The sequence below is a fragment of the Scyliorhinus torazame genome, chromosome 16 (assembly GCF_047496885.1).
Source record: "Scyliorhinus torazame isolate Kashiwa2021f chromosome 16, sScyTor2.1, whole genome shotgun sequence".
Lineage (NCBI taxonomy): Eukaryota > Metazoa > Chordata > Chondrichthyes > Carcharhiniformes > Scyliorhinidae > Scyliorhinus > Scyliorhinus torazame.
Genome location: NC_092722.1, coordinates 98,060,279 through 98,073,222, shown reverse-complemented (window position 1 = coordinate 98,073,222; position 12,944 = coordinate 98,060,279). Strand labels below are relative to the sequence as shown.

The following is a 12,944-nucleotide window of genomic DNA, read 5'->3' as shown; positions in this document are numbered from 1 at the left end:
TGAGCACCCTGCCACCTTAATTCATCTCCCCCATTAACATATCCTTCAATTCCTTACTCCATGTTTATCCAGTTTCCCTTTAAATCCACCCTAATTAGCTCAACCACTCCTTGAGGTGCCAAGTTCCACATTCTAATCTCAATTCAGTTTTAGATTTCTTGGTGATTAACATATATTTATGGCCCCTTGTTCTTGGCATTTCCTTAATTATAACCAAATTAGTTGCGACTTTTGATCTTTAACTCACCAGGGTTAAGTATGGATGGGAGTGTCAGACTGGAATGGGGCTGATAGGCCCATCTTCAAAGCTGGAACGTTTTGCAATATTTAATTATAGAGAAAATAATGAAGGGGAATGAAATTATAAGGAGAATTGCAAAATACATCAAACAGAAGGCATTTATTTCAGAATTTTTTCCAAGTACATCATTGCTATTATACCCCTTCATATCAAGTTCTCCATTAGGGAACCGCAGGTTTTTTATGATTCCTGAGGGGTCACAGGCAAATGAGGCGTCGAGGGCAATGGTGGTGAGGCTACACCGGTTTCTGGACAAAGAGATCTTGCGGTGGGTTAGGCAGATGAGGAGATGTACCTGGGAAGGCAACGAGCTTCGGGTATATCAGGACCTGGGCGTGGAACTGGCAAAGAGAGACAGATTTAACTGGGTGGGGTGGGGTGGGGGAGGGGGGGCACTGGAGATAAGTACCCCAGGCACTTCAGGAACTCCCTCATCCCTGTCCCGATGGGTCCGATCTATACAGCTTTTCATAAAACTCCTCAAAAACCTTATTGGTCTGCTCCTTTGCTCGCAGTCCTGTGTTGGCCTCCCCCCACCCCCGGCAGCGCTTCACCCATCTAGGTGAACTGGTCACTATGCTGCGACAGAGCTTCCTAGACCCCCTTCAACTTCTCTCCCTGCACCATCGCCTCCTCCACCAATACCTTCATTGCTGCTATCATTTCCTTCCTTATCACCTCCATGTGCTTGGCAAACTGCTTTCAAACTCCCCGGCCCACTGTGAAGGGCCCAGCGATCCGACCTCCACCACCTTTCCTGCTGCCGGGCTGACCCGCTCACTTGACGCCGAACCTTCTTCCCATCAGCTTTCTTCTGGTTTTTAGACACCCCTCTTCCTTATGTCTTCCTGCACCTGCTCATCTAAAAATTGCCCCTGGGACCGGGCATTAAATTCCGAAAAACCGAGCCTCGAGCAGCAGCTACCCAATGTGCGACTTCCACCTACATGCGACCACCGCAATTCCCCAGCACATCTTTTTGGGTTATGGGGGTGAGACCCACGCAGACACGGGGAGAATGTGCAAACTCCACACGGTCCATCGCTACTTTGAAAATGTATGCACCTGTACTTCAAGTTCCCTTTGCTGTTCAATCCAATTTACATACAATTCCAAGGGTTTCTTTATTCCTCTGACCAAATGTGGAATGTCACCTGCATCCCTGAAGTAGAGCAATTCAACAACAACAAAAACAAAAATCAGGGAAATGAATAATAATAATCGCTTATTGTCACAATTAAGCTTCAATGTTGAAAAGCCCCTAGTCGCCACATTCCGGCGCCTGTTTGGGGAGGCCAGTACGGGAATTGAACCCGCGCTGCTGGCATTGTCCTGCATTACAAGCCAGCTGTTTAGCCCTCTGTGCTAAACAAGCCCCTCAATAGTATATTAAATAGAATAAAACTGAAGAGTGGGGCTTCAGGTTGACAACATTAAAAGCACACCTAAAGTGGATAAAACAAAACGTTCATGAAATTCTGGGTCTTTGGATAATATAAAAGCAGGACGCATGGTGAATCTATGTGAGTCTTAGTAAGAGCAGTTTGGGAGAGGCTATGGATGTAGAGAGTGTAGTTGTGATAGAAGCAAAGACCACATCAACATGGGTTCAATTGGCAGTTGAAGGAAAGAGCACCGTTCATGTGGATGGAAACCACACCAACGATGTAGTTCCCTGTACGATGTAATTTTCATGGGTGACACTCCCCTCCCAGCTCACCATGTTGCAATTATAGCATGATGAAAGTGACCAAACCACAAGGGGACATGTGCCAAAATACAGAGCAATCTTTCTCAAGGATAGTCATCCACAGCCTATGTGGGCAGACAACAGGGCGAGGGGTCCAACTGAAAACACCAGGTTCTGGATCAAATTAATATAAACTGTGGGGGTGATCAGCCCCTCACCCAAATACCTCAGTCTTTGCTGCATACAGTGGGATGTCATGGAACGGAGACAGGAACTGGCCCTGCTCATTGCCTGGAAAAGAAAGAGAGCGAGTCAGAGACATCCCTCCTTCCTCAACCCCCCCACATCCCCTCCTTCCATCCTCTCTTCCTCCTGCTCCATCCACCCTCCCTTCCTCCTGCTCCCTCCATCCTCTCACTCCCTCCAGCCTCCTTCGCCCCCCGCACACCCTCACTCGCCCCGCGCACACACTCTCATTCGCCACCCCGCACACACTCTCACTCGCCCCCCGCACACACTCTCACTCGCCCCCCGCACACACTCTCACTCGCCCCCCGCACACACTCTCACTCGCCACCCCGCACACACTCTCACTCGCCATCCCGCACACTCTCACTCGCCCCCTCGCACACACTCACTCGCCCCCCCCGCACACACTCTCACTCGCCCCCCCCGCACACACTCTCACTCGCCCCCCCGCACACACTCTCACTCGCCCCCCCGCACACACTCTCACTCGCCCCCCCGCACACACTCTCACTCGCCCCCCCCGCACACACTCTCACTCGCCCCCCCGCACACACTCTCACTCGCCCCCCCGCACACACTCTCACTCGCCCCCCCGCACACACTCTCACTCCCCCCCGCACACACTCTCACTCCCCCCCGCACACACTCACTCTCCCCCACTCACACTCACTCTCCCCCGCACACACTCACTCTCCCCCCTCACAAACTCACTACTCCCTGCACTCACTCCCCCCCCGCACACACTCACTCACTCCCACCCCCGCACACTCACTCCACCCCGCACACACTCTCACCCCCCCCGCACACACACCCACTCCTCCCCCGCACACACTCTCACTCCCCCCCACCACGCACACACTCACTCCCCCTCCGCACACACTCACTCGCCCCCCGCACACACGCACTCTCCCCCCGCACACACTCACTCTCCCCCCCGCACACACTCACTCTCCCCCCCGCACACACTCACTCTCCCCCCCGCACACACTCACTCCCCCCCCCGCACACACTCACTCTCCCCCCCGCACACACTCACTCTCCCCCCCGCACACACTCACTCCCACCCCCGCACACACTCACTCCCACCCCCGCACACACTCACTCCCACCCCCGCACACACTCACTCCCACCCCCGCACACACTCACTCTCCCCCCGCACACACTCACTCTCCCCCCCGCACACACTCACTCTCCCCCCGCACAAACTCACTACTCCCTGCACACTCACTCCCCCCCGCGCACACTCACTCCCACCCCCGCACACTCACTCCACCCCGCACACACTCTCACTCCCCCCCAGCACACACACCCATTCCTCCCCCCCCCCGCACACACTCTCACTCACCCCCCGGCACACACTCTCACTCCCCCCCACCACACACACTCTCACTCCCCCCCACCACACACACTCTCACTCCCCCCCCGCACACACTCACTCCCCCCCCGCACACACTCACTCTCCCCCCTGCACACACTCACTTCCCCCCCCGCACACACTCACTCTACCCCCCGCACACACTCACTCTCCCCCACGCACACACTCACTCCCACCCCCGCACACACTCACTCCCACCCCCGCACACACTCACTCCCACCCCCGCACACACTCACTCCCACCCCCGCACACACTCACTCTCCCCCCCGCACACACTCACTCCCACCCCCGCACACACTCACTCCCACCCCCGCACACACTCACTCTCCCCCCCGCACACACTCACTCTCCCCCCCGCACACACTCACTCTCCCCCCCGCACACACTCAGTCTCCCCCCGCACACACTCACTCTCCCCCCCGCACACACTCACTCTCCCCCCCGCACACACTCACTCTCCCCCCCGCACACACTCACTCCCACCCCCGCACACACTCACTCCCACCCCCGCACACACTCACTCCCACCCCCGCACACACTCACTCTCCCCCCGCACACACTCACTCTCCCCCCCGCACACACTCACTCTCCCCCCGCACAAACTCACTACTCCCTGCACACTCACTCCCCCCCCGCGCACACTCACTCCCACCCCCGCACACTCACTCCACCCCGCACACACTCTCACTCCCCCCCAGCACACACACCCATTCCTCCCCCCCCCGCACACACTCTCACTCACCCCCCGGCACACACTCTCACTCCCCCCCACCACACACACTCTCACTCCCCCCCACCACACACACTCTCACTCCCCCCCCGCACACACTCACTCTCCCCCCTGCACACACTCACTTCCCCCCCCGCACACACTCACTCTACCCCCCGCACACACTCACTCTCCCCCACGCACACACTCACTCCCCCCGCACGCACTCCCCCCCCCCCGCACTCTCACTCGCCCCCCGCACACACTCTCACTCGCCACCCCGCACACTCTCACTCGCCCCCCCGCACACACTCACTCGCCCCCCCGCACACACTCACTCGCCCCCCCGCACACACTCACTCGCCCCCCGCACACACACCCACTCCTCCCCCGCACACACTCTCACTCCCCCCCACCACGCACACACTCACTCCCCCTCCGCACACACGCACTCGCCCCCCGCACACACGCACTCTCCCCCCCGCACACACTCACTCTCCCCCCCGCACACACTCACTCTCCCCCCCGCACACACTCACTCTCCCCCCCGCACACACTCACTCTCCCCCCCGCACACACTCACTCTCCCCCCCGCACACACTCACTCTCCCCCCCGCACACACTCACTCCCACCCCCGCACACACTCACTCCCACCCCCGCACACACTCACTCCCACCCCCGCACACACTCACTCCCACCCCCGCACACACTCACTCTCCCCCCGCACACACTCACTCCCCCCCCGCACACACTCACTCTCCCCCCGCACAAACTCACTACTCCCTGCACACTCACTCCCCCCCGCGCACACTCACTCCCACCCCCGCACACTCACTCCACCCCGCACACACCCTCACTCCCCCCCAGCACACACACCCATTCCTCCCCCCCCCCGCACACACTCTCACTCACCCCCCGGCACACACTCTCACTCCCCCCCACCACACACACTCTCACTCCCCCCCACCACACACACTCTCACTCCCCCCCCGCACACACTCACTCCCCCCCCGCACACACTCACTCTACCCCCCGCACGCACTCACTCCCCCCGCACGCACTCCCCCCCCCCGCACTCTCACTCGCCCCCCGCACACACTCTCACTCGCCACCCCGCACACTCTCACTCGCCCCCCCGCACACTCTCACTCGCCCCACCGCACACACTCACTCGCCCCCCCGCACTCACTCACTCGCCCCCCCGCACTCACTCCCACGCCCGCACACTCACTCCCACCCCCGCACACACTCAATCCCACCCCCGCACACACTCACTCCCACCCCCGCACACACTCACTCCCACCCCCGCACACACTCACTCCCACCCCCGCACACACTCACTCCCACCCCCGCACACACTCACTCCCACCCCCGCACACACTCACTCCCACCCCCGCACACACTCACTCCCACCCCCGCACACACTCACTCCCACCCCCGCACACACTCACTCCCACCCCCGCACACACTCACTCCCACCCCCGCACACACTCACTCCCACCCCCGCACACACTCACTCCCACCCCCGCACACACTCACTCCCACCCCCGCACACACTCACTCCCACCCCCGCACACACACACTCCACCCCGCACTCACTCCACCCCGCACACTCTCACCCCCTCCAGCACACACACCCACTCCCCCCACCCCCCCGCAAACATTTTCACTCCCCCCCCCCCCCACTCGCTCATCCACTCCTCACTCATCCCCCCGCTCACTCGGCAATCATCCCCCTCACTCCTCACTCATACCCCCTCACTCATACACCCCCCCATCCTCTCCCCCCACTCATCATCCCCTCCCTTCACCTCCCCACTCATCCTCCACCCCCACTCACTCATCCTCCCCCCACTCACTCATCCTCCCCCCCACTCACTCATCCTCCCCCCCACTCACTCATCCTCCCCCCCACTCACTCATCCTCCCCCCACTCACTCATCCTCCCCCCCACTCACTCATCCTCCCCCCCACTCACTCATCCTCCCCCCCACTCACTCATCCTCCCCCCCACTCACTCATCCTCCCCCCCACTCACTCATCCTCCCCCCCACTCACTCATCCTCCCCCCCCACTCTCATCCTCCCGCCTCACCCATCCTCCCCCCACACCCATCCTCCCCCACTCACTCATCCATCCCCCCCTCCACTCACTCATCCTCCCCCCTCACCCATCCTTCCCCACTCACTCATCCATCCCCCCCTCCACTCACTCATCCTCCCCCCCACTCACTCATCCTGCCCCCTCACCCATCCTCCCCCCCTCACCCATCCTCCCCCCCTCACTCATCCTCCCGCCTCACCCATCCTCCCCCTCACCCATCCTCCCCCACTCACTCTTCCTCCGCCCCACTCACTCATCCGACCCCCCCTCTCATCCTCCCCCACTCACTCATCCTCCCTCCACCCCCCCCTCACTCATCCTCCCTCCACTCACTCATCCTCCCCCCACTCACTCATCCTCCCTCCACCCCCCCCTCACTCATCCTCCCTCCACTCACTCATCCTCCCTCCACTCACTCATCCTCCCTCCACTCACTTATCCTCCCCCCCACTCATCCTCCCCCCCACTCACTCATCCTCCCCCCCACTCACTCATCCTCCCTCCCACTCACTCATCCTCCCCCCCACTCACTCATCCTCCCCCCCACTCACTCATCCTCCCCCCCACTCACTCATCCTCCCCCCCACTCACTCATCCTCCCCCCCACTCACTCATCCTCCCTCCACTCACTCATCCTCCCCCCCACTCACTCATCCTCCCCCCCACTCACTCATCCTCCCCCCCACTCACTCATCCTCCCCCCCACTCACTCATCCCCCCCCACTCACTCATCCTCCCTCCACCCCCCCCTCACTCATTCTCCCTCCACTCACTCATCCTCCCCCCCACTCACTCATCCTCCCCCCCACTCACTCATCCTCCCCCCCACTCACTCATCCTCCCCCCCACTCACTCATCCTCCCCCCCACTCGCTCATCCTCCCCCCCACTCACTCATCCTCCCCCCCACTCACTCATCCTCCCCCCCACTCACTCATCCCCCCCACTCACTCATCCTCCCTCCACCCCCCCCTCACTCATTCTCCCTCCACTCACTCATCCTCCCCCCCACTCACTCATCCTCCCTCCACTCACTCATCCTCCCCCCCACTCACTCATCCTCCCCCCCACTCACTCATCCTCCCCCCCACTCACTCATCCTCCCCCCCCACTCACTCATCCTCCCCCCCACTCACTCATCCTCCCCCCCACTCACTCATCCTCCCCCCCACTCACTCATCCTCCCCCCCACTCGCTCATCCTCCCCCCCACTCGCTCATCCTCCCCCCCACTCGCTCATCCTCCCCCCCACTCACTCATCCTCCCCCCCACTCACTCATCCTCCCCCCCACTCGCTCATCCTCCCCCCACTCACTCATCCTCTCCCCCACTCACTCATCCTCCCCCCCACTCACTCATCCTCCCGCCTCACCCATCCTCCCCCCATTCACTCATCCTCCCCCCTCACCCATCCTCCCCCACTCACTCATCCATCCCCCCCTCCACTCACTCATCCTCCCCCCTCACCCATCCTTCCCCACTCACTCATCCATCCCCCCCTCCACTCACTCATCCTCCCCCCCACTCACTCATCCTGCCCCCTCACCCATCCTCCCCCCCTCACCCATCCTCCCCCCCTCACTCATCCTCCCGCCTCACCCATCCTCCCCCTCACCCATCCTCCCCCACTCACTCTTCCTCCGCCCCACTCACTCATCCGACCCCCCCTCTCATCCTCCCCCACTCACTCATCCTCCCTCCACCCCCCCCTCACTCATCCTCCCTCCACTCACTCATCCTCCCCCCACTCACTCATCCTCCCTCCACTCACTTATCCTCCCCCCCACTCATCCTCCCCCCCACTCACTCATCCTCCCCCCCACTCACTCATCCTCCCTCCCACTCACTCATCCTCCCCCCCACTCACTCATCCTCCCCCCCACTCACTCATCCTCCCCCCCACTCACTCATCCCCCCCACTCACTCATCCTCCCTCCACCCCCCCCTCACTCATTCTCCCTCCACTCACTCATCCTCCCCCCCACTCACTCATCCTCCCTCCACTCACTCATCCTCCCCCCCACTCACTCATCCTCCCCCCCACTCACTCATCCTCCCCCCCACTCACTCATCCTCCCCCCCACTCACTCATCCTCCCCCCCACTCACTCATCCTCCCCCCCACTCACTCATCCTCCCCCCCACTCACTCATCCTCACCCCCACTCACTCATCCTCCCCCCCACTCGCTCATCCTCCCCCCCACTCACTCATCCTCCCCCCCACTCGCTCATCCTCCCCCCACTCACTCATCCTCTCCCCCACTCACTCATCCTCCCCCCACTCACTCATCCTCCCGCCTCACCCATCCTCCCCCCATTCACTCATCCTCCCCCCTCACCCATCCTCCCCCACTCACTCATCCATCCCCCCCTCCACTCACTCATCCTCCCCCCTCACCCATCCTTCCCCACTCACTCATCCATCCCCCCCTCCACTCACTCATCCTCCCCCCCACTCACTCATCCTGCCCCCTCACCCATCCTCCCCCCCTCACCCATCCTCCCCCCCTCACTCATCCTCCCGCCTCACCCATCCTCCCCCTCACCCATCCTCCCCCACTCACTCTTCCTCCGCCCCACTCACTCATCCGACCCCCCCTCTCATCCTCCCCCACTCACTCATCCTCCCTCCACCCCCCCCTCACTCATCCTCCCTCCACTCACTCATCCTCCCCCCACTCACTCATCCTCCCTCCACCCCCCCCTCACTCATCCTCCCTCCACTCACTCATCCTCCCTCCACTCACTCATCCTCCCTCCACTCACTTATCCTCCCCCCCACTCATCCTCCCCCCCACTCACTCATCCTCCCCCCCACTCACTCATCCTCCCTCCCACTCACTCATCCTCCCCCCCACTCACTCATCCTCCCCCCCACTCACTCATCCTCCCCCCCACTCACTCATCCTCCCTCCACTCACTCATCCTCCCCCCCACTCACTCATCCTCCCCCCCACTCACTCATCCTCCCCCCCACTCACTCATCCTCCCCCCCACTCACTCATCCCCCCCACTCACTCATCCTCCCTCCACCCCCCCCTCACTCATTCTCCCTCCACTCACTCATCCTCCCCCCCACTCACTCATCCTCCCCCCCACTCACTCATCCTCCCCCCCACTCACTCATCCTCCCCCCACTCACTCATCCTCCCCCCCACTCACTCATCCTCCCCCCCACTCACTCATCCTCCCCCCCACTCACTCATCCTCCCCCCCACTCACTCATCCCCCCCACTCACTCATCCTCCCTCCACCCCCCCCTCACTCATTCTCCCTCCACTCACTCATCCTCCCCCCCACTCACTCATCCTCCCTCCACTCACTCATCCTCCCCCCCACTCACTCATCCTCCCCCCCACTCACTCATCCTCCCCCCCACTCACTCATCCTCCCCCCCACTCACTCATCCTCCCCCCCACTCACTCATCCTCCCCCCCACTCACTCATCCTCCCCCCCACTCGCTCATCCTCCCCTCCACTCACTCATCCTCTCCCCCACTCACTCATCCTCCCCCCCACTCGCTCATCCTCCCCCCACTCACTCATCCTCCCCCCCACTCACTCATCCTCCCCCCCACTCACTCATCCTCCCCCCACTCACTCATCCCCCCCACTCACTCATCCTCCCTCCACTCACTCATCCTCCCCCCCACTCGCTCATCCTCCCCTCCACTCACTCATCCTCTCCCCCACTCACTCATCCTCCCCCCCACTCGCTCATCCTCCCCCCACTCACTCATCCTCCCCCCCACTCGCTCATCCTCCCCCCACTCACTCATCCTCCCCCCCACTCACTCATCCTCCCCCCCACTCACTCATCCTCCCTCCACTCACTCATCCTCCCTCCACTCACTCATCCTCCCCCCCACTCACTCATCCTCCCCCCCACTCGCTCATCCTCCCCCCACTCGCTCATCCTCCCCCCCACTCACTCATCCTCCCCCCCACTCACTCATCCTCCCCCCACTCGCTCATCCCCCCCCCACTCGCTCATCCTCCCCCCCACTCACTCATCCTCCCCCCCACTTACTCCTCCTCCCCCCCACTCACTCATCCCCCCCCCACTCACTCATCCCCCCCACTCACTCATCCTCCCTCCACCCCCCCCTCACTCATTCTCCCTCCACTCACTCATCCTCCCCCCCACTCACTCATCCTCCCCCCCACTCACTCATCCTCCCCCCCACTCACTCATCCTCCCCCCCACTCACTCATCCTCCCCCCCACTCGCTCATCCTCCCCCCCACTCACTCATCCTCCCCCCCACTCACTCATCCTCCCCCCCACTCACTCATCCTCCCCCCACTCACTCATCCTCCCCCCCACTCACTCATCCTCCCCCCCACTCACTCATCCTCCCCCCACTCACTCATCCTCCCCCCCACTCACTCATCCTCCCTCCACTCACTCATCCTCCCTCCACTCACTCATCCTCCCCTCACTCACTCAGGAACAGGCGATAGTTTCCGCTGTTCTCCTGGCCCCGCTCCTGTACCCGGTATGTAGACATCACACCGCCGCTCGCACCGCTCCAGACTGAGAGCCGCCCACCGGAAACCGTCATCGTCACACCCTCCGCCCGCCCCCTTGCGTCATCACACCGCCCAGCGCAAGACGTAAAGGGCGCGAGGAGAAAGTGAAAGACAGCGCCCCTCCTGGAGGAGGTGAGACAGCTCCTCGAGTGGAGAAGGGCATTTAGCGCCCCCTAGTGGAGAGGGAGCTACAACGCCCCTAGTGGAGAGGGAGAGAAAGCGCCCCTAGTGGAGGAGGCGAAACAGCGCCCCTAGTGGAGAGAGAGAGACAGCTCCCCTCGTGGAGGAGGCGAAACAGCGCCCCTAGTGGAGAGGGAGAGACAGCTCCCCTCGTGGAGGGGGAGTTACAGTGCCCTTAGTGGAAGGGGTGAGACAGCTCCCCTAGTGGAGAGGGAGAGAGACTGCACACCGAGTGGAGGGGGGGACACAGCGCCCCGAGTGGAGGGGAGAGACAGGTCCCCGAGTGGACCTCACCGACCTCCTCAGAAGACAAACATGGGACACAACCGACAGAATACCCTTCGTCGTCCAGTACTTCCCCGGAGCTGAGAAACGACATCATCTTCTTCACAGCCTTCAACACGTCATTGATGACGATGAACATCTTGCCAAGGTCATCCCCACACCCCCACTAACTTGCCTTCAAACAACCGCGCAACCTCAAATGAACCATTGTTTGCAGCAAACTACCCAGTCTTCAGAACAGTGACCACGACACCACACAACCCTGTCACGGTAATCTCTGCAAGACGTGCCAGATCATCGACATGGATACCACTATTACACGTGAGAACACCACCCACCAGGTACGCGGTACATACTCGTGCGACTCGGCCAACGTTGTCTACCTCATACGCTGCAGGAAAGGATGTCCCGAAGCGTGGTACATTGGCGAGACCATGCAGACGCTGCGACAACGAATGAACGGACATCGCGCAACAATCACCAGGCAGGAATGTTCCCTTCCAGTCGGGGAACACTTCAGCAGTCAAGGGCATTCAGCCTCTGATCTCCGGGTAAGCGTTCTCCAAGGCGGCCTTCAGGACCCGCGACAACGCAGAATCGCCGAGCAGAAACTTATAGCCAAGTTCCACACACATGAGTACGGCCTCAACTGGGACCTGGGATTCATGTCGCATTACATTCATCCCCCACCATCTGGCCTGCAAAATCCTACCAATTGTCCTGGCTTGATACAATTTACACCTCTTTAACCTGGGGTTACCCCATCTCTGGATCTGTAAAGATTTAATCACCTGCTAATGCTCGCATTCCTAGCATTGTTTGGCATCTTTGAATTTGTCTATATATGTGTTTCTGGAACAGACCTCTGCATTCACCTGAGGAAGGAGCAGCGCTCCGAAAGCTAGTGACATCGAAACAAACCTGTTGGACTTTAACCTGGTGTTGTAAGACTTCGTACTGTGCTCACCCCAGTCCAACGCCGGCATCTCCACATCATGGAAACAGATAGACAGCGCTCCTAGTGGAGGGGGAGAGACAACTCACCTCGTGGATCGGGAGAGACAGCGCCACTAGTGGAGGAGGAGAGGCAGCACCCCTAGTGGAGAGGGAGAGACAGCTCCCCTAATAGAAGGGGAAAGACAGCGCCCCAAGTGGAGGGGGTGAGACTGCTCCCCTAGTGGGGAGGGAGAGAGACAGCGCCCCTAGCGAGGGGGAGAGACAGTGCCCCGAGTGGTGATGGAGAGACAGCTCTGCTGGTGGAGAGGGAGAAACAGCGTGCCTGGTGGAGAGGGAGAGACAACTCCCCTAGTTGAGAGGGAGAGCCAGCCCTCCTAGTGGAGATGGAGAGACTGCGCCCCTAGTGGAGAGGGAGAGACAGCTCCCCTAGTGGTGGGGGAAAGCCAGCGCTCCCCTGTGGGAGGGGGAGAGAGATCGCTCACCTGGGGAGGGGGGGGGGGGCGGGGGGTGGGGTGAGAGTCAGCGCTCCCCTGGGAGAGAGGGGGAGACAGCTCCCCTGGCGG

At 61.2% G+C, this 12,944-nt stretch overlaps 1 protein-coding gene across 1 annotated transcript in view; it reads right to left on the bottom strand.

Moving 5' to 3' along the window:
* LOC140392960 (inorganic pyrophosphatase-like) overlaps positions 1–11,001 on the bottom strand; it is a 148,217-nt gene extending 137,216 nt beyond the window's left edge. Inside the window, 2 exon segments of the mRNA XM_072478772.1 lie at positions 2,218–2,282; positions 10,874–11,001. Of these exon segments, the coding sequence (XP_072334873.1) occupies positions 2,218–2,282; positions 10,874–10,991 (183 nt within the window). The 5' untranslated portion in view covers positions 10,992–11,001.
* Positions 11,002–12,944: the final 1,943 nt, after the last annotated feature.